The sequence below is a fragment of the Natrix helvetica genome (genome assembly GCF_964273705.1).
Source record: "Natrix helvetica genome assembly, chromosome: 6".
Lineage (NCBI taxonomy): Eukaryota > Metazoa > Chordata > Lepidosauria > Squamata > Natricidae > Natrix > Natrix helvetica.
In genome coordinates this window covers 42,732,739-42,754,047 of record NC_138553.1, presented here as the reverse complement: position 1 = coordinate 42,754,047, position 21,309 = coordinate 42,732,739, and the positions used below count along the sequence as shown (strand labels likewise).

The window sequence follows — 21,309 nt, the reverse complement described above, 5'->3', positions numbered from 1 at the left end:
TGTTCCAGTGCAGCATATTTTACCAGCTACTTATTATCATCTTCTTGTTGTTATCTTTCCTTCCTTCCTTCCCCCCTCCATAAGTTTAGGATGGTATTGGCCATATCACAGTATGCAGTCTATATTCATTTCAGGTAGTAAGAAAAGTCAACAGGAACATTCCAGGTTGAGAAGTACCGTCATGGAAGAGCCTCTAGGAATGTAGTGTGATGGTTATGAGTTCCCATCATTCAACAGGCTGGGAATGATGAAAAGTGCACTGGAACATCAGTGCTAGCAGAGGGGAGGAAAGGAGGGGCAGGAAGACAAAAGGAAAAGTGTGGGTGACCATGTCAGTGAAATATTTTACACTGGGGTATCAGTGGTAGTGATAGATAAATGGAAGGAAAAAGGGAAGGAACTGAGAAGATGAGGGAATGGAGAAAAAGGGGGAAATGTGAGCAACATGTAGCTTGTCTTTTTTCCCCTCAACTATCTCAGCACTGCAGCTTGGATTTTTCCTCTCCTTCCATGAACTGCCTCTGCCTGGGGACACATGGTGGAACAGCCATGTTCTATTCCATGTGTGGACCAAAACACCTAAAACTGCATGTTTCAGTTCAGTCACAGATCATCCAAAAGCAGTTATTCAGTGTAAAGTTGATGAATGGATCATTTTGTACATCAGTATTCTTTTCCAATTCAAATTATTATTTTATAACATTTACATTATAGCCACAATAAAGATAAAAATGAAAAAAGCTTACCCTTTTTTCCATTTCTAGCAGAGATCTATCAGCAAATCTTTCCTGTCTCTGAAATACATAAGCGATTGCATGCTTTCACAACAAATTTCAGTTGAAGAGAAATCAATTAAAATTAAGTAAGGTGTTGCATTACTATTATTTTTCACAACTGTTTGTGACCAGTAGCATGGTCACCAGAATTCCAGGTGGACATGTCCCATATGTACCACATATCAGCATTACCTGCTACTTAGGAACAAACATAAAGGCTTGGACCTTGGAAAAGGTAGGTTCAAATGCACTAGCAGCAATGAACCTCTCCTTCCAAAGGCCAATGTATGCTTATTTCTGAATGTAGAAACAGTCTCATGTAGGAGAGTATTGAGTACTATTGATTCCTGTTAATTTTGCACTCTGGAACAAGAGTTATATGCACAATTCTTATATTTTAACATCATGTCACTTTGAGCCTACAAAAATAATCTCTATATTTGTTATGAGAATTACAAGCGACTATTTTAATGTATTGGTACAACATTTAAAAAATATAAAACTTTTTCCATTCTCACATACAGAAAGATGATGATGCCACCCAAAACCCTTCCTCCATCAACTTCTTAAAGGAAGATACTAAAGAAACAAGGTGAACAAGCTCAACTTAGAGAAGACAGTTCTAGAAATACTTGGGAATTAAGCCACATAGGCTTTTATATACAGAACTTATACTTTTCTCCTTCTGAGCTGATGTATGGCTAGTCTTTGTTTAGAGGCTATTCTTTTAGTGATTGTTTCCAAGTATGATAGTAATTATAATAATAATAAGCTGAAGAAACAGTAGACAAGAAGACTGCACAGACTGACTACAAACAACAGCATTACAAAGTAGTAATAATGGTGCATTAGAAAATCTGCAAGCGATACCATTTACCTGCAAGCAAGAAATGATGGCACCATAAATTAGAGAAAGTAATTGCAAATGAAGACACTAAAGTGCTAGGGAACTTTAGAATTCAGACAAGCACCTCTGCCACATAACACTCCTGACTTAACAATTGTTGATAAGAAAGACAAAAATCTGGATAATGGATGTGGTAGTATCTGGAGATAGCAGAATAGTAGAGAAAGAACTGGAGAAGATAACAAAATACAAATATCTGCAAACAGAAACAGAATGACTGTGGCAAAAGAAAACAAAGGTAATAACAATAGTAATAGGCACCTTGGGTGCAATCCCAAAACAACTGGAGCACCACTTGAACTCCACCCGCATTGACAAATTCACTATCCATCAATTGCAAAAAGCAGCTTTACTCAGAACACCTTCCACCCTGCAACAATACCTATAACACTATCAAACATTCACATCTGCCTATCTCACACTCTTGGGAAAGACTTGATAGGTGGATAAAAATACCAAATCTAATCTGACCATCTGGTTGACTCTGCAATGAACCATAATAATAATAATAGAAATCATTTTCCAAAAGACCAATGTGCATATTAGGGCCAAATTTTATGCCTGACAGAGCCTTCAGTTAAAATTGACTAAGGTGTGGTCAGTTTCAGGCAGTAGTACAAGCCCAATGGAGGGTTGTAATCAATCAACTTGTCACATGAAAAGATATGCTTAAATATTTACAAAATGTGAACTCACTTCTGTGATATACTGTATATTCACTTAGCAACCAATATCTGATTTAAGGAATGAATTGCAGTCACTAAACAAAGAGAGGCTTATTTCTCATCTTGTCTTTCATTCCCCACCCCCCAGCTTTGTTGTTTTGAGATTACCAAAAAAATGGTCTGTCCCAAGGATTCATCACCATGCATCTTTCATTAATTCACTCAATCTTTAATCTGTAATAAACTCAATATATTTTTCAGATTTACATCCCTTCCTATGCTATGTGAACTTATAAACAGACTTATGAATAAATCACATATACAAAAGTAAAGCCATTTATAAGATTGCCTAATCATAAAAGGTATTTAACTTTTTGTTTTCTTTCAAATCAAATGTTTAAAAGTTAGCATGGATTCCATATTCCATGCAAACAGAGTAAAGCTCACTTTATATTCAATATATTGTATATAACACTGATATGTTATATGCAATATGCTGAATTATCCCTCCCCACCAAGAAAGCTTAAAGCAATAAAGGATTTCATTTAAAATGCTGTTTGTCAGGCCGGAACGCTGACACTGTTGTTCATTGTACCATTGTACTACTTTATATTTGATTCTGCCCAATATATTTACCAATAAAAGTTTAAATGTACAAACCTGGGTTGCCTTTTCCAATTGCAGTTTAAGGTCCGTTAATTCCATGTTTGTATCATGCAACTGTGCTTTCAGTTTTTCATTTTCAGCTATAATCTGTTCGTAAAGCTAAAAAGTACAGATTTTTAAATAAAGTATTGTTTCAAATTTGCAAGCTAATTTAATATTGCCTGAAAGGAAGACTAGAGTTTTCCCCAAAATAATTTACATAATATATATTATTATTATATAATAATAATATAATTTAAATAGCAAGGACATTTTATATTAAGTCTAAAATTGGACAATATCATATTTTCTGCAATTCTCTTTATGATAAATAGTATGTGCAATTCTCCCTTGTATCAAGTCAAGTAATGCTCACAGATAACGTCTCACAAATAACCAAATATCTTTCACAAATAACTTCTCACAAATAACCAAGTATCTTTCCTTCCTCCAAATGTCCTTATTTTGATACAGTAATTTACTTTAATTTGGAGACAGAGTATATGTGTATATCAAGCAATATAGAATTATTTCAGAACAATGGAGACATAATTTGCTACTACTATCACAATCGAATACCTTTTTAAAGTCAGCTGTATCTTCTTTTTCTAGTTTACTGCTGTATAATTTGCGATCTTCCAAGTAACTGTAACCGGTCCGTCCTAGTACTGAATCATAGCGATCTCCAGATGACCCTGTGTCATATCTTTGAAATGAAAAGAGAGACAGTTTTGGTTTAATGGTTAAGGCACCAGGCTAGAACCAGGAAACTGTGACTATGGAGATTCTCAGTCATCTAGGTCAGTGTTTTTCAACCTTGACAACTTGAAGATGTCTGGACTTCAACTCCCAGAATTCCCCAGCCAGCATTCGCTGGCTGGGGAATTCTGGGACTTGAAGTCCAGACATCTTCAAGTTGCCAAGGTTGAAAAACACTGATCTAGGTCATGGTTCTTCAGAGCTGAAGAAGCTTCTTGCATGAGAAGTAAAATGTCTTCAAAGAAAAACCAGAAAGTCCAGTGGCCTCTTGAAAAAAGTGCCTTTGGGACAGAAAATTGTGAGTTCTAGTCCAGACTTATGCATTAAAGATGACTGGATAACTTTGGATCAGTCACTCTGTCTTAGTCTAATCTAAATCACCAAATTGTTGTTTTGAGGAAAATAGGAAGAGGAAGGTTCTCTGCCTTGAGTTATTTATAAAATTAATAAAGTAGAAATTTAAAAATTGGATGATGCATCAATCCGTAATTTAGTCTTACTTATGATGAAATACAAAGTTCAAAACACATAATTTATTTTGTTTCCCTACAATGTTGATAGTTTTGTCTGTTTTCAGTATATTTTGTCTGTCTGCTTTCTCCCAAACAAGAACAATTGATAATTCATATAGCTGCATTTCCCAGAAAAAACAGAAATATTTCTATAAAATTACATTTATAACTATAATGTGGAAAAAGTATATATTCAAGTCGAATTACCTGTCCTGCCCCCTCAATAAAAGTTTGATTGAGTATATTTGTTTCCTTAAAGTGTTTATAACATTACAATATACATATAATAATTTTGTGATATTATGCGATCAAGAAATCTAAATATGAAAATGCATACCTTGAATGGCTGTCGCTCTGAAAAATGAAGAAATTAAAATAAGTTTAGTATATACTCTAGAACCAGTTGAAAAAAATGTACAGTACTGTGCAAAAGTTTTAGGCAGGTGTGAAAAAATGCTGTAAACAAAGAATGCTTTCAAAAATGGAAGTGTTAAACATTTATGTTCATAAATGAACAAAATGCAGTGAATGAACAAAAGAGAAATCTAAATCAAATCAATATTTGGTGTGACCATCTGTGTGGCCCAACAGTGGCCGGCTGAGCTGTTGGTGGAATCTGACAGCAATGAACACTATGGGACTGCCCTGGAGGCTGAGGACTTTAGGGCAGCGATGGCGAACCTTTTTTGGCTCGCTGCCACAAGTGGGGGGAGCACAGGGGGGTTGTGTGCGGGTGTGCCGCACCCATAATGCAACGCGTGACCCCCAGTGCGCATGCACACACAACGCGCGACCCCCCCCCCATTTTTACATGCTTTTTTCGCCCTCCCCAGGCTCCAGAAGCTTTATAGGAACCTGGGGAGGGCGAAAAGAACCTCCCCCGCCCCCCTGGAGGCCCTCCGGAGGCTTCAGGGACCGTCCAGAGGCTTCCCTGAAGCCTTCGGAACGCTTAAAACCACCCTCCGAGCAACCCGGAAGTCACTTCCGGTTTGCTCGGAGGGTGGTTTTAAGAGTTCTGAAGGCTTAAGGGAAGCTTCCGGACGGTCCCTGAAGCCTTCGGAATGCTTAAAACGAGTGTCCGAGCAAACCGGAAGTCACTTTGGAAGTTCCGAAGGCTTCAGGGAAGCCTCCAGACGGTCCCTGAAGCCTCCGGGAGGGCGGGGGGGGCTCTTTTTGCCCTCCCCAGGCTCCTATAAAGCCTCTGGAGCCTGGGGAAGGCGAAAAATAGCTTTTAAAAAGGTGAACTCAGCTGGCCAGCGCGCGCATGCGCGCTGGCCAGCTGACAGGGCAGCGCCTTGCGTGCCCTGACAAATGGCTCCGCGTGCCACTTGTGGCACACGTGCCATAGGTTCGCCATCACTGCTCTAGGGTGTGTTCGGAGTCAGAGCAGGGATTAGAGAGGCCTATTGGCCACCAGGTGGCGTCTGAGTCAGGGAGCAGTGAGGAAGAGCAGAGGGAGACTGTCCCTGACGTGCGTATGCGTAGGGCTTCGAGGAGGAGGGAGCAGCTTTTGAAAAAGGCTAACAGAAGGAAATAGGAATAGGTGGCTACCGATTGGCCCCTCCCAGAGATCTTATAGGTGGGGCGACGGGAGGGGAAGTTTGCAGGAAACAACAGTTTATTGATCCAGGCGTAAAGAAAGATTGGGAGAATTTCCTGACTTGTTTTCATAGAGATAATTTTCTGGGCTCCTAGCCAAGGGGTTGCTTATCTCCCTCCTTAGTTGTGGCAGACAGCCAAGTCTGTGTCAGTATATGTTAGAGGCTTGGGACAGAACACCACCCTTTGCCTTCAAAACAGCAGCAATTCTTCTAGGTACACTTGCACACAGTTTTTGAAGGAACATGGCTGGTAAGTTGTTCCAAACATCTTGAAGAACTAACCACAGATCCTCTGTGGATGTAGACTTTCTCAAATCCTTCTGTCTCTTCGTGTAATCCCAGACATACTTGATGTTGAGATCAGGGCTCTGTGGGGGCCATGCCATCACTTCCAGTACTTCTTATTCTTCTTTACGCTGAAGATAGGTCTTAATGACTTTGGCCATATGTTTGGGGTCGTTGTCTTGCTGCAGAATAAATTTGGGGGCAATCATACGCGTCCCTGATGATATTGTATGATGGATAAGTATCTGCCTGTATTTTTCAGCATTGAGAACACCATTAATCCTGACCAAATCTCCAACTCCATTTGCAGAAATGCAGCCCCAAATGTTCAAGGGACCTCCACCATGCTTCACTGTTGCCTGCAGACACTCATTATTGTACCGCTCTCCAGCCCTTCAACGAACACACTGCCTTCTGCTACAGCCAAATATTTCAAATTTTGACTCATCAGTCCAGAGCACCTGCTGCCATTTTTCTGCACCCCAGTTCCTGTTTTCGTGCATACTTTAGTCGCTTGGCCTTGTTCCCACGTCGGAGGTATGGCTTTTTGTCTGCAACTCTTCCATGAAGACCACTTCTGGCCAGATTTCTCCGGACAGTAATGGTTGTACCTGGATCCCAATGGTTTCTGCCAGTTCTGAGCTGATGGCATTGCTGGACATCTTCCAATTTCGAAGGGTAATAAGCTTGATGTGTCTTTCATCTGCTGCACTATGTTTCCTTGGCCGACCACTGCATCTACTATCCTCAGCGTTGCCCGTTTCTTTGTGCTTCTTCAAAAAAGCTTGAACAGTACATCTTGAAACCCCAGTCTGCTTTGAAATCTTTGTCTGAGAGAGACCTTGTTGATGCAGTATAACTACCTTGTGTCTTGTTGCTGTGCTCAATCTTGCCATGACATGAAACTGTCTTTCACAACCTCACCTTGGTAGCAGAGTTTGGCTGTTCCTCACCCAGTTTTAAGCCTTCTACACAGCTGTTTCTGTTTCAGTTCATGACTGGGTTTCAACCTATGTGTGACATTGATGATCATTAGCACCTTTTTGGTATAATTGGTTGATCATACACCTGACTATAATCCTACGAAATCCCTGACTTTGTGCAAGTGTACCTATGAGAATGGATGCTGGTTTGAAGGCAAAAGGTAGTAACACCAAATATTGATTTGATTTAGGTTTTTCTTTTGTTCACTCACTTTGCATTTTGAAAATTGACAAATATAAACAATCATTATTTATATTTCTGAAAGCATTCTTTGTTTGCAGCATTTTTTCACACCTGCCTAAAACCTTTGCACAGTACTGTATATGTATATGTATATATATAAATAAATAAAAAATACTTCTTGATTCAAGGCAAAACATTTTTTTCAGTTTTCCAATCCAAAGTTAGTTACATAGCTCAGAAAGTTACTATTTAAAGGACCTAGGCCCAAAGCATCCTTAAAGATCTAGAACTCTAGTGAACATGAACTGTTCCTGGATAAATTCAACTCTGCACCTATTGTGATTTTTTTTTCATGATGGTGCATATTGTAGTACTAGATATTAATAGACAGGAGACATGTCTGGCAGACCCCAGGGGAGGCAGGAAAAACCTGTATTTGAAGATGAATTACTGGCATGGATATCTTATTAAAGATTGAGGGTAGATTAATTCAATAGTAGGGTTTGCATTTATAGTGTCTTGCTCCCATGTGCTTGGTACTTGCTCTTGCCCAAATCAACTGAATTAGCAAGCACAGTTGCCACAGCAAAGAGTCAACCTCTGAATTAGTATTATTAGATTATTATTCTGTCTTTTAAAAATACATATTTTGATCAATTCAAGACAAATATTTTTATTTATCAAATAAAAATTGATAAAATTTCCCCTTCTCACAAAAAATGATAGATACAAAAGAGATGATATAAAAGAGTAAAAATATAGGAGACAGGGAATATTAACCGCAATTGTGGAGCCATACCCCAAATTCCTGCCTTTTGGGCTGGGAGAGAATATCTGGCCCAAAGTCACCCATCTGGCTTTCATGTCTAAGACAGACCTAGAAGTCATAATCTCTTGGGTTCTAGGCCAGAATTTAAACCAAACTGGCTCTCAATCCTGTTAAATGTTTTTTTTTAATTTATGTTCTTTGGCGTCATACCTAATTACATAAATATGTGGTTTTCATTCAAATTTTATTGGTTTTTTTTAATGTACATTTCTTCTAGTATGTCCAGAAATACCATGCCATGATAACTATGAAAGTTGAGATAAGCATTTCTACTATGATGATATATATCCATTAAATGGAATGAAGAGCCATTTGCAATATGTTCTGAATTGGAACTATCCACATTTCAGAGCCATCTTCATATTAAAAATGTGTTAAAACATGAAATAATTACATTTTTAGTGTAAAATACTTTGCTTTAAACTTAAAATATTTTTCCAAGGCTTAAATGATCTCTTTGGCATTCAAAATTGAGGAGTTTCAATTCTGAAATGGGATATTTTCAATTTCAAGTGATTCAGTTCAGAACATTTTGTACATCCCTAAAACCTCTTCACAATCTGTTTTAAGACACTATAATTCTGGTCCAGATGGTATGATAAGGATTGCCAACACAAGGAAACAGGATAGAAGTATGTGAATTATGTTTAAAAAGGAACATTCCTCCTGGGTCTTATATGGAAAAAAAAATCCCAGTTTAACTCTTATTTCGAGAAATAAATCACTATTGACAAAGTACTGTAGAGCTAGGTATTTTGGTTGTCTGATATATTTGTTTAATTATCCTTTTTAATTTATGGGATATATAAAATAATATTTGACCTCAGTGAACTCATGATCTACAATAGGTAGATTAAAAATTAATCAATTAACAAATTATTCATAAAGTTAGATTAAAAGAGAAACGGAATACACTTAGTCCTTGACTTACAATCACAACCGAGCCAAAAATTTCTTTTGCTAAGTGAGTTTTGCCTTATTTTACAATCTTTCTTGCCACAGTTGTTAAGTGAATCACTGCAGTTGTTAATAACATGGTTGTTAAGTGAATCTGGATTCCCCATTGTCTTTGCTTGTCAGAAGGTCACAAAAGATGATCACATGACCCAAGGAGACTAAATGTCATAAATATGAGTCAGTTGCCAAGCATGTGAATTTTGATCACATGACCATGGGAATGCTACAATGGTTGCAAGTGTGAAAACGGTCATAAGTCATCTTTTTCAGTTCCATTATAGGAGGCACACTATTATTTGACAAACACTTTAGGAAAAATACAGGATTTTATATTTAATGTATGGAGAATAAAAAATACCTGTGCTTCTTTTTTATTTGTTCCCTCTTCTGAATCAGACAAGTGTTCTTGTTCATTTTCATCACTCTAACAGAGAAAATTTCATTGAGATTAATTCACATTTTATCAGAGAAGAAGAAACTACTATAATGGCCTGTTCTAACCTTGTAACTTGATACTTTTTCTAATACATTTTATTTCTGCAAAAAGTTAAAAATTTTGTGTTTTCTTGTTGTAAAACAATTTTCAATACAATTTGCAAGCTTTTAAAAAATCCATATTCCCTTTTATGTACAGGTTGTGGGCGTATTAGCACTATTCTATATTTACCATCTTGCTTTCTTACAACTCATATTTCCCCATTATGACCGGAAACAATTCAGTTATTTATCCTCATTATTATAACAGTTCACATGAGTTATTTTATCAGACATCTAATCTATAATTTACATCCATTTTAATAAAATATACAATGTTATTCACTATTCAGTGAATTCTTATTATTCAGATTTCTTATTCATTAACACTGGGCTGTACTGTGTTGATTGTTAGCAGAATGGACATTTCTGCATGAATAGATTGAATGTTCCATACTGTTTTCAATGTGTCATTCAAATCTGGTTCAGCCTGTTGGAAGACTCTCCAGAGCAGATATTTGAGGCATAAGGAAAACACAGCTGAGAAAATTGTAAAATGTGAATGCAGGATTGATAGAACTCATGATAAATGTATATTAAATGTTAAGGTGATCCAATCTCATATTTATAATTTTGGGTAATACATTAATATCTAAGCAGTTTAGTTTTGTCCAAAAATTCTTACAACTGAGAATTTTCTATTGCACATAAATTTACTATACGACGTATAATCCATAATGAAAATAAATATGTTCTGCCTAAACTTCAATCCTATAATTTGCAACAATTCACCCTTATCACATTATGTTACAACTAACACTACACCTTTTCGAATAACTTTTTATATTTTAAATAATGTTTTAAAGTCACACTTATTTAAGGCAATAGCTACCAACCAAATTAAACATTACTTGAAAAATTGTCTAATTTGTAGTGTTGCTGATATAAGAACTATCACTTGCAAGCAGATTGATGATCAATAGCTAAACTACTGCATAGATAGGAAATTGATCACTGGATATAACCATCTTACTCTGAATATGGACATGACAAGCATAATGCATATTACATACAATATATCATGTTGTAACATTTACTAGAAAACATCTTACTAAGTCTTCTAAATTGTTTCAAAATAGAATAGAATTCTTTATTGGCCAAGTGTGATTGGACACACAAGGAATTTGTCTTTGGTGCATATGCTCTCAGTGTACATAAAATGCATATTTAGGAATAAACTTAATGTAATCTCACATCTTGAGTCCAAAAAGAAACTCCTGTTGATCTTCGTTTTTCTCTTGGCCGCCGTCTTTCTCTTATTGATTTTGTTTGTGATTTATCTTCTTCCTTTTCTTCTTCCTTCTTGTCTGCTTCTGCATAGGTAGTAAATGTTAATGATTTAAAGACATTCTGAAAGAATTCTGATATAACATATAATTCTATTGCAGTTCCTGAAACCAAGACAGCATCCAATTTTATGAAAGAATATTTAAATGTTTTTGCTAAATATATAGTTTTTGACACCCCATTATTCTCATTATTTATAATTCTTCATTTCAGTCAATTCTATCTTCACCTCAGTGAAATAATGTATAAATTTAACCTTGGATATCAAAGTCTAACATGTTTGCATACATCATGACATTTACAAACACAAATTTATTAAAGCATCCAGAGCACACTTATTTAGATAAGTATTTGTTTAGCCAGAAGCATCAAGATTTAGCGTGCAACAGACTCTTTGGAGAAAGATTTGCATTTAAGCTATTAGATCTGCTTTCTTTTCTATGCAATTTTCACAAAATAATAAATATCCATTGGTACAAATACATTTAAGATAATAACAAAATCAAATCTTAACTTTCAAATTGATTGTTCAGCTTCAAAATGCTTTTATTAACTTGTACAATAATTATTAAGCATGGCTGCACAAAGCACATTACATTCCTTTGCCATCATGCATTTTATAAGTGTCTTTACCCTTGAATTAATTTAAGAAATGATAAACATCCAGGTACTTGTTTATTTCAGTGTTCCAGTCTTCCGGGCTGAAAAGTGAACCTATGTTAAGATGACATAATATTTAGCTTCAGCCACAATCTAAAATGCTTTTCTAAAAAAAGTTCCCACCATTCGCCTGAATTAAAGTATGAAGCCTATGGCACTTGATAATAGGAATAAATTTATATTTGATCTTTTGGACGCAATTAAATATATTTTAATGAAAAAATGTATCCTAGCCTGTAATACTGCAGGAAGATTTCTATGTTTTATTAGTAGTTATTCATTAATCTCTCCAATAATCTTTTGAAGTACAGTTATTTTATTGGTAATGAAAAGAAAGCAAGAAAAAGAAATCAGAGAAAATTTACCTCTCTCATTTTCTTTTGCTGTACTTCTTGAGTAAGCAGAAGTTATACCTATAATGCTATTTGGTCTATTCAATTGACTTGAAGAATTAGAAGAAGTAGCTAGTGAAGTTGATGAAGCAGTTGAAGATGTAGTTCTATAACGATGATATGGCTTGTCAATAAAAAAAAATCAACATCAGTTTTGAAATATCAGAATAGGCCATTTATCAAAATCATTATCATACTGTTTTAGAATCATAATACATATTTACACATTTTTAAAATATAAAATACCTCCTCTAATGTTCGTGCATATCTTTGCCTGTAATCATCATCTTTAGTTTCAGATTCTTTCTTTTCCTCCTGTTTTTCTTTGTCTTGTTTTTCTTTTTCTTCTTTTTCTTTTTCTTCATTCTCTTGTTCTCTAGTTCGTGTAGGACGATTTCTACCAATTGTTTTTTCAGCTTCTTGAAGATCAGTTAATGTTACACCCTAGAAAAGAATCATCCTAATGTTAATTTATTGCCATTATCCTATTTAATGTATTTTGATTTTCAAGCACTATTATGAAGTTTTTTTAATTAATTAGTGATATTCCAGGGATCTCTCTTTGATATAAACACTAGACATACCTATATTGCATAACAATTAAGGATATGCATTTCTGAAAAGTAGAATGACATTAATGGTAGAAGATTAAAATCATTTTCATATTTTAATACAATTCATAAATTTTCATCATTTATGTTAATTGTATTTTTTGTGCACAGGTATGTGTAGCTAAATTCAAAGAAACACTTTTGTCAATATGAATGTTATTTAATTAGAACATCATGACTGTTTTTACATGGCTTTTGTGATTTTTTATATTTTAATCCTTTATATTTACACTGCTCATAAAGTCCAGCAATCATAGAATATAAATCAGTTAAAAGAGAGATCTATGTCCCTAATCTAATTTTATAAGGAAAAACCCAAGGCAAGAGAAGAAAGTGAATAGAAACTATGGAGGGATCCTAATTAAAGAAGAAAATATGCTGCTACCCAAACAATAGGCTTAATGATATTAATAATATTTAATTAAGACTAATGGAGAGCCAGTTTGGTCTAGTGGCTGTGGTATCAGGCTAAACACCCGCCGTAGACATGAAAGCAAGTTGTGTGACTTTGGGCCAGTCACTTTCTCTCAGTCCAATTCACCTCACAGGGTTATTATGAGGAAAACAGAAGGAGGGAGGAGTATTAAATATGTTTGCCACCTTGAGTTATTTATAAAAAATAATAAAAGTGGGATAAATACAAGCAAACAAACCTGAAGTGAACTTATGCCTTAAGAGAAAAATATTCCTTGCCTCGCTGCTAAATCATGTGTAACCTGTTTTCCTCTTCCATAGCCTGTTTGCTGACTGGTAAGCAGAGAGAAGTAGTACATTCTCCCTTGCTCTGTCAAGGGCTTCTAATGTGGGGACTAAAAGGCAACTTCCCTTCTCTGCCTCATCTTCTAATACAATAATAACTATTTACTCTAGCTATTCCCACCTGTTGTTAATTTCATGATGGATGGCTTTTTTTTAAAAAACCACCTCAGTACTAGCTAATTTTATCATTTTTCAACTCTTTTATTTTGCAAATGCATCCTTTTCTGTAATTGGGAAAACCTCAGCAACTATTCATTGAAAGCAACTACTGAAACTAAGGCAAAGTTTAGAAAAAAGTTAATTAAAATTTTGTTTTTAAAACGTGATTTATATGGTAAGACAAATACACTAGGAAAGTATAAATGTAGCTCAGACTTGAACTGTGGCGTCCCTGATGCTTTCTGGGCTTGTTTGCTTGCAGACTTTTTTGTGATCAGTCTAGACAGTATCTTCAGTGCTAGGCAGTGCAACAAACATATTATTTATTCTCATAATGAAATGTCTATGGGCAAACAATCAAGTCCCGAGAGCATCAAGGACTCCACAAACATTTCCAGATCACTATAAAATCCCATCACTTCTTTATATACCATATATTTTGGCAGGATCTAAAAAATGCAAAGCACACAATACCACCATTTTGTGAGATGGTTATAAGATACCAAAGATTGCTGTACCTGTGTGGATCTTCTGGATTGCCTCGCTTGTCTTGATCTAGCTTTTCTTTGGGATTCTGATTCTTCATCCCGAACTGGAGTGAGGTATGACCTGGAATGAAAGATCTGCTAGGTAATACTCAGCGTAACATAACAGAACTTTTAGAAAACACACACACACACACACACACACATACACACACACACACACACACACACACACACACATTTCTTAGTTAAATAATGCTAAGGCTGAACATGCCTATGTTGCATTTCTAATTCTTTAATTAGACTTGAAAGGATGTTTGCATGATAATTAATCACACATGCTTAGCTCGACACACTATTTTTATCCCTAAGTACCATGAAAATAATTCACAAGTCCTCAACTTACAACCACAATTGGGACCAGAATTTCTATTGTTAAGTAAGACAATTGTTAAGTGAGTTACACTCAATTTTACAATCTTTTTGCCATAATTGTTAAACAAGTCACCTACAGTCAAAGCTAATAACATGGTTCTTAAGTGAATCTGATTCTCCATTGACTTTGCTTGTTGGAAACTGACTGGGAAAGTCACAAATGGTGATCACATGACCCTGTGACATTGCAACCATCATAAATACATGCCCATTGCCAAACACCTGAATTTTGAATACATAACCGTGGGGAAGCTGCAATGGTATGAGGACTGGTTTTAAATCACTTTTTCCAGTGCTGCTCTAACTTCAAACGGTTGTTAAATGAATGGTTATAAATCAAGGACTACTCCTAATTACCAGATAATTTTAAATTGTTGCTATTTTGTATGAATGTGATATCAAGTATTCAGTCTTATAAGAAGACACCTGCAACACAACGTATTTTTTAAAAAAATACTTTGAAAATTAGAAACTTAAATTAGTTATTTGATTCTGTGAAATGTTCATAAGCATCTTGACATGCTAATGAGAGTGATGAACAAACCAAATGCCTAGATTTTCCACTTGCTTTTTAAGCCTTTCTTTTATATAAACTGGCTTTTTATATATAAAAAGCTTAGAACAGAAACAGTCATTATATGCATCATGCACCTAATCTTGCATATATTACATAACAACTGAATTTCCATTACCTTTTTTAATGAAAGTTATTCCTTTGTAAGCTTTATGTTGAGAAGGTCAAAAAACCTTAAGAATATTTATATTTACTGTTTACTTCATCATTTTACATTCTATATTTAGGCATGGATTCTAATGTAGAATCTTAAAAGTCAATTGTAGCTCTGAATCTGCATTTGAAGTATGTTTCAGTACCTGCACACTCACACAATTTATATGCATATATGTATTTTTGTTGCACTTCAGAATGGTGCCTCAGACTCATTGATTAGACGGAACCTTAGAGATCGTAATAGCGCACAGGGTGCACAAGTTTCCAGAAAAAGCCCCCCCCCCTTTCCTTGCTCTTCTCTGGAACTGCATCACCACCTGGCTGGCTCAACTTCAGGCAGTTTGCAAACGCATCTGCAGCCAAGCGTCACTACTTTCCTTGCCTCTTTCTCAGCGATTCCCACTCAGGGGTGGGAAGAAGAGGCAAGCCAGCTTTTTAGAGAGTTATCCTCATCCGGCAGTGGCTGAGAGAGCCCACCCATCTACCTCTCCTGCAATGGAATGGGAAGCTGCCTGAAGTTGAGCCGGCCGTCTGACGATGCAGGTCCAGGGAAGAGCAAGAAGGAGGGGGGGGGGGTGTTTCTGGAAAGAGGGGGGGGGGAAACAACCATCGCTCCTTCACTGCTTCCATCCCGCTGCTCCTTCCCCATGCCATGTTGGACTTGCTTGCCCCCAACCACACTTTGTTATGCTGTTTGTTTTCATTTAGCTGCCACTCAAACTCTTCAAAGTCCAATATGGCTAGGAGAAGGAGCAGCGAGAGGGGCAGCTGGTCGCCCAGGCAGCAAATGCTGCCTTGCTCCCTTGAGCACCCCAGCCAGCCAGTCACTCTTGCCTTTCCCCCTGCCGCTGCAGCTTCCCTTCTGGGGCAGTAGATCCGGTCGGCTCCTCCTCCTCCTGCCAACCTCACTCTGGGCAGCGTCCAGCATGGCAAATTTAAGAGATTTTCAGGGCTGAATTTGGAAACTAGGGTGCATAGTGTGGTACTGTGTGTGTGGTAAGGACACGGTCGAGCTCAGCTCAAGCTGCTCTGAGATTGCAAGCCACCGCGCCGTTACTTGGGACACTGCTTTTTTCACTGGCCCTGCAGGGCAAGCCAGCTTGCGGTCCCCGAGAGGGGCGGGCTGCATGGGCAGAGCGGAGCATTTCTGTAAGGGCGGCATGCCAGCAGCAGTCTGGGAGGCTCGCTCCTCTGTGGTCCTGCAAGCTGGCATGGCTGGCTGGACGTACGCTGCCTGGAGTGTGAGACTGCCAAGAGGAGGAGCTGCTGCCGCCTCGGTAAAAGCAGGCCATTTGTGCCAGCAAAGGTTAGACCAAAACGGAGGGGGGCAGGAAGCATGTGCGGTAGATGTGTGCCTACGCATGGGGAAAAATTCATGGGGGGTCTACGCATGTGCAGAGGCCGCACGTTGCATTATGGATGCTGGCACACGGGAGTGTTGGTGTGCGCGTGTGCGCATACTTTGGGCACGCAACAAGAAAAAGGTTAGCCATCACTGAGCTAGAGGATGGGGCTACTATCTTCAAGATACTTAACATAGAAAAAAGTTGGCTTGTGGGCAAATAACTTTTTCAACCATAACAAATTTTACCATCAGTTTCAAACATGATTCTGGAAAATTGCTTAAGTAACAGCTATACAGTTTATTAGATTTTAAAATTAATGTTTATTAATTAACACTACTTATTTTAAAATATACTAGGAACTTAACTATTTAAACAAATTTCTTCCTATAAACTTTACTAATTCTAATATTCTTTTGTACAGCTACCATGACACTTTATGCCTTTTATTGGAAATCTCTCTCTCTCACACACACACACACACACACTTTCATTTTAAATAAATAGCAAACTAAGTAACCATCAGTCAAAAATCACATCATATTTTAAGAACAAGGCTGTGATACAATTTAATTCAACTTAAAAACCATTTATAAATAATAAAATATTATGATAGTAATTTATGCTTATAGTTTACTCTGACTTATTATACATAATTTACTGGCCACTAGAGTTTATTTTTAAACTTTGATTTGATATTAATAATAGTTAAGAAATCTCAAATACCGTGTTTCCCCGAAAATAAGACCTATCCCAAAAATAAGACCTAGCATGTTTTTGTAGTAGGCTTGATTTACTACTACCTTGAAATGTTAGTTCAATTTATTGCAGCTGGATAATCTATTTTCTTTTTCTTTTTCTTTTTCTATTATTATTATTATTATTATTATTATTATTATTATTATTATTATTATTATTATTTTGCATTTCTATTTAGTTGTGTTTTTAAATAGCTAATCAATCAATCAATCTTTGCTTATAAAGGAAAAATAAATTCTTCTCATAAAAATTCTTCACAAAAATCTACAAATAATGAAAGACTATGACAATGGAAACATTAAATGCTACTCATCTTAAATTTAAAATATGCAAGGAGTTACAGAAAGCACAAATAATATATACCATATTTTAGAAAAGTACAGTATAACTGAACCCTGGTTTGAATGTATATTTAGCAAGAAGCATACTAATCTATCTATATAAGAAAAGTAATATTTTTATGTTTACACACCTGCGTCTCTCCCTGACTTCTGAAGATGACACAGTACCAGTAGTAGTTGTAGTTAAGGCAGTAGTAGTAACCCCAGTATTTACAACTGAGGGTGCAACAGGAACAGTCAGTGCTGTAGAAACATTGTCTCTGTCTTTCTCAGTGCTATCGTCAGCCCATAAACGATTTGAGGTACTAAGGAACCCAGCAAAAACAATAAAAGAAAAAGAAAAATGGCTAAGCAATAAAAGCAAAGAGTGATACAAAGAAATGTTTTTTTAATTTTTTTTAAAAAATATGCAAACTTGCTAAGCTCTGCTTTAAAATTAGCCAAATGTTCCAAGTGAATTGTACTGGACTGTCTTTTCACTTTATTTCTCAAGTACTGATGTTATTATTATGCAATGATGCATAGCTATTCTTTTTATGTGAATATTATTTGGATTTTGAGCCAGGGGTCATATGTAAAATGACAAAATGATGCATTGAAATTTAAACATAAAAGGGTTAAAATAATACACCTAAAGAAATGTTAAATTATATTAACATATGCAGTGTTTTCCCCAAAATACGACCTACTCAGAAAGTAAGTCCTAGCTTGATTTTTACACGTGCGCCCAATATATGCCCTACCCCGAAATAAGTCCTAATTAAGACCCCGCCCACTCCAGGGTGCAAGGGTAAAAATTAAGCTAGGGTAGGGATGGGAGGGTAGAGCTGCCCTATTACTCATTTTCGGCTAGTTGCAGCCAGGCCTCACACATCTCGGCCCATTTCTTCTGCAGCCGGCAAGGCTTTCCTGAAGGCCTCTGCAGCTGTTAACAAGAGCTACGCATTGATCCAGAGCTCTGTTACCGGCCACAGAGGCCTTCAGGAAAGCCTTGACGGCTGCACAAGGAATGGGCTGAGGTGTGCGAGGCCTGGATACAACTATCTGAAGCAGATCCTGAAGGCCTCTGACAGTGAAAAGGAGGCTGGGGGTGATGCGAGTAACTCAGGTGAGTCAGTGGATGACATCCCCCCCGAAAATAAGACCTGGTGCCTTTTTTGGTGTCAAAAAAATTATAAGATAGGGTCTTATTTTTGGGGAAACACAGCAGTAATACTCTGCCAGTTACAGATTTAAACTTTAAGCTAGAAGTGATTGGTGCAATGAGAGAGAAGACACTACCCCTCAAGCTGCTTGAGTCTGTGATTTTTTTGTCTTAATCCTTGTAATTTTAATTATTCTTAAATTTATAATTGTTGTGACATCTCCATTTTTATTATATTGTAAGATACCCAGAGTTGCTTTGGATAGCAAAATAGCCATCATATTTAATAAGTTAAATAAATGCTCCAGTTGAAGCTATGTTTATATTTTATCATCTTAAGTGCAAAGAACCCAGATAAACTACCCGACATTTCCACTTCTTTATCAGTATATAAATGTTAGTTATCCTCAATCATATCTAAATAATATTATCGTAATTGGATATGCACACAAATAATGCTACAAAATTGGCAGAACAGCAGTATATAATCCATGGTTTTGATTTGTACCTAATCACGTGCACATGGACACAAGGATCTCCTCCTCCTACATTTACTCATCCTATCGGGTCATGCAAGAAAGGAGTGCTCTGAGTTCCATTGACCAAGAAATGTCATCTGAAAGAACACTTTTCTATCATGTCTTTGGAACATGATCACCCCCACCCCACCCCGGAAATCAGAATGGCTTTGACCCTGCTGACTTTTCATAAAGTCCTGAAAACATGGTTTTGCCATCAGAGGTGAGGAGTTAGAAGTGGGGCAGAGCCCAGGCAGTAGTCTTGTTGACCATTTTTGATGGCTATGAAAACACCTCTGCTATGGATTTTGTTGTGGCCTTTTAAAAATATTTTATGGCTCTGAAATTGTAATTACTCTATTGTTTTGATGGGTTTTTAAAAAATATATTATTGTGAGTCACCCAGAGTGAAGAGATATGAGATGGGAGGAAATATAAATGGATTAATTAAATACATACACACAGGTGTTGTTGTTGTTTTTAGGAATGTTGCCATCCAAAAAAGCAGATATGGGAATTAAAATGGGTCAATCTAAAAGCTTTTTTCTGGTCTTTCTGTGATAAAATAAGGCGGGGTCTGTCAAAAATCATTCTGGATATCAATATCTCTGGTAATTTACTTTAAAAATATTCAAAACCCACAGAAAGCAGTGTATTAAATGCATAATAAGGTCCAAATAAGTGAATTACGCCAAGAAAAAAAAGACTTTATCTTAGAATCAGAGCACTACTACAACTTGAGTTGAAAATTAATTTAAGTGCACATGTGGTATTCCTCTGGCCTCAAATGCTTTTAATGCACCTATAGGCACAAAATCAGCACAAAACTGCAGGCCCAGTATCTTATGCACAAAAGCTCATATTAATCTCACCTGCTTTGCATGGCTGATGTTGCTGAACCTGTTGTGGCCTTTGCAGCAGTGCTTGTACTAGAAAGCAGATTTTTCTGAAGACCAGTGAGAGAGGTAATAGTTGATATAGATGTAGTATTTGGAACACTAGTATTAATCAAGTCATCTTGTCTTCTACCAAAGGAACTGCTACCAAATTAAAAAAAAATTGAAATATTTTTACATTTATGATTTTTTTAACCAAATGCCAATTAAATCCACTAAAAAAATAATAAAGGGTGAATACTTTCCCCCTCTTCTAGATAACTACACAGTCTTAACTCAGTCTTCACAAATAACATGCTTGTGAATATCCATGTAATACTATGGCATATTTATCAAATGGTAATGATGTAATTACTATTTTATATATTTAATAATAACTATAATTATAATTATGGAGGTAAAAGCAACAAATGAAATCCATTAAAATGCATGTTTTAAGAAACCAAAAATTAGTAACTTATATACTGGTTATAAAGTAATACAAATTATAAAGCAAACTCATTAGTGAAGAATTGTTACCCACCTAAAACATACATATCAATGAAAGGCAATCCTATTTCTATTGTTGCTTCCAGTAAGAGGAAAGGGGCATTGGTTCTTACCTGAGACACCTCTTCTCATGAGGCGGATATAGCATCCAGGAATGTGTTGACCTCATCTGCTTGCTGATTGGACTGAATCTGTCAAAGCTGTTGAGACACTCCCCAGCTTTGGCGAAGGTGAAGTGACAGACTCGACGTGTCTTGCAGTAACCTTGACTCTCCCTCATCGATGACCAGATGGACCAGATGACTGGAGCAGAGTACGCTATTCTTAAAATGCTATTACTGCCGTGCCAAGCTGTCAAACTGAGTAGTCTTTGTGGCGTGCTAACTTGGCCTGGCTAAAGTGGCGGTTTGAAAGACGTGAAGCCTCTGTTGGAATGAAGGCGCCCAGTAAAAGGTGGAAGGTAAAGTACCGCCAATCATAAGTGTGCTGGAATCTGTGGGCACAGAGTTCTTTAGAGAGCTAGCAGTTAACAGATTCACAGTTAAAGTTGAAGCGACAGTTTGAAAAAGGTGCGAAGCTGCTGTGCTAGCGATGGCACCTGGAAAGCAAGGGAAGGCCCGGAACCACTAAGCTCGCTCGCTCTCTGAGCCAGGAGGCATGGAG

General features: G+C 36.7%; 1 protein-coding gene across 3 annotated transcripts in view; it reads right to left on the bottom strand.

Annotated features, from left to right (window-relative positions):
* PPP1R12A (protein phosphatase 1 regulatory subunit 12A) overlaps positions 1 to 21,309 on the bottom strand; it is a 117,863-nt gene that overhangs the window by 7,329 nt on the left and 89,225 nt on the right. For 2 of the 3 annotated variants that reach the window (XM_081958771.1, XM_081958769.1), the window contains exons 12-22: positions 20,134 to 20,301; positions 17,731 to 17,904; positions 14,025 to 14,115; positions 12,224 to 12,421; positions 11,951 to 12,101; positions 10,833 to 10,951; positions 9,463 to 9,528; positions 4,603 to 4,619; positions 3,574 to 3,700; positions 3,010 to 3,114; positions 747 to 794 (exon numbers count right to left, since the gene is read on the bottom strand). In XM_081958771.1, coding sequence (XP_081814897.1) covers positions 747 to 794; positions 3,010 to 3,114; positions 3,574 to 3,700; positions 4,603 to 4,619; positions 9,463 to 9,528; positions 10,833 to 10,951; positions 11,951 to 12,101; positions 12,224 to 12,421; positions 14,025 to 14,115; positions 17,731 to 17,904; positions 20,134 to 20,301 — 1,264 coding nt within the window. The remainder of the gene's footprint in view (positions 1 to 746; positions 795 to 3,009; positions 3,115 to 3,573; positions 3,701 to 4,602; positions 4,620 to 9,462; positions 9,529 to 10,832; positions 10,952 to 11,950; positions 12,102 to 12,223; positions 12,422 to 14,024; positions 14,116 to 17,730; positions 17,905 to 20,133; positions 20,302 to 21,309) is intronic. The other variant, XM_081958770.1, reaches the window with a different exon arrangement.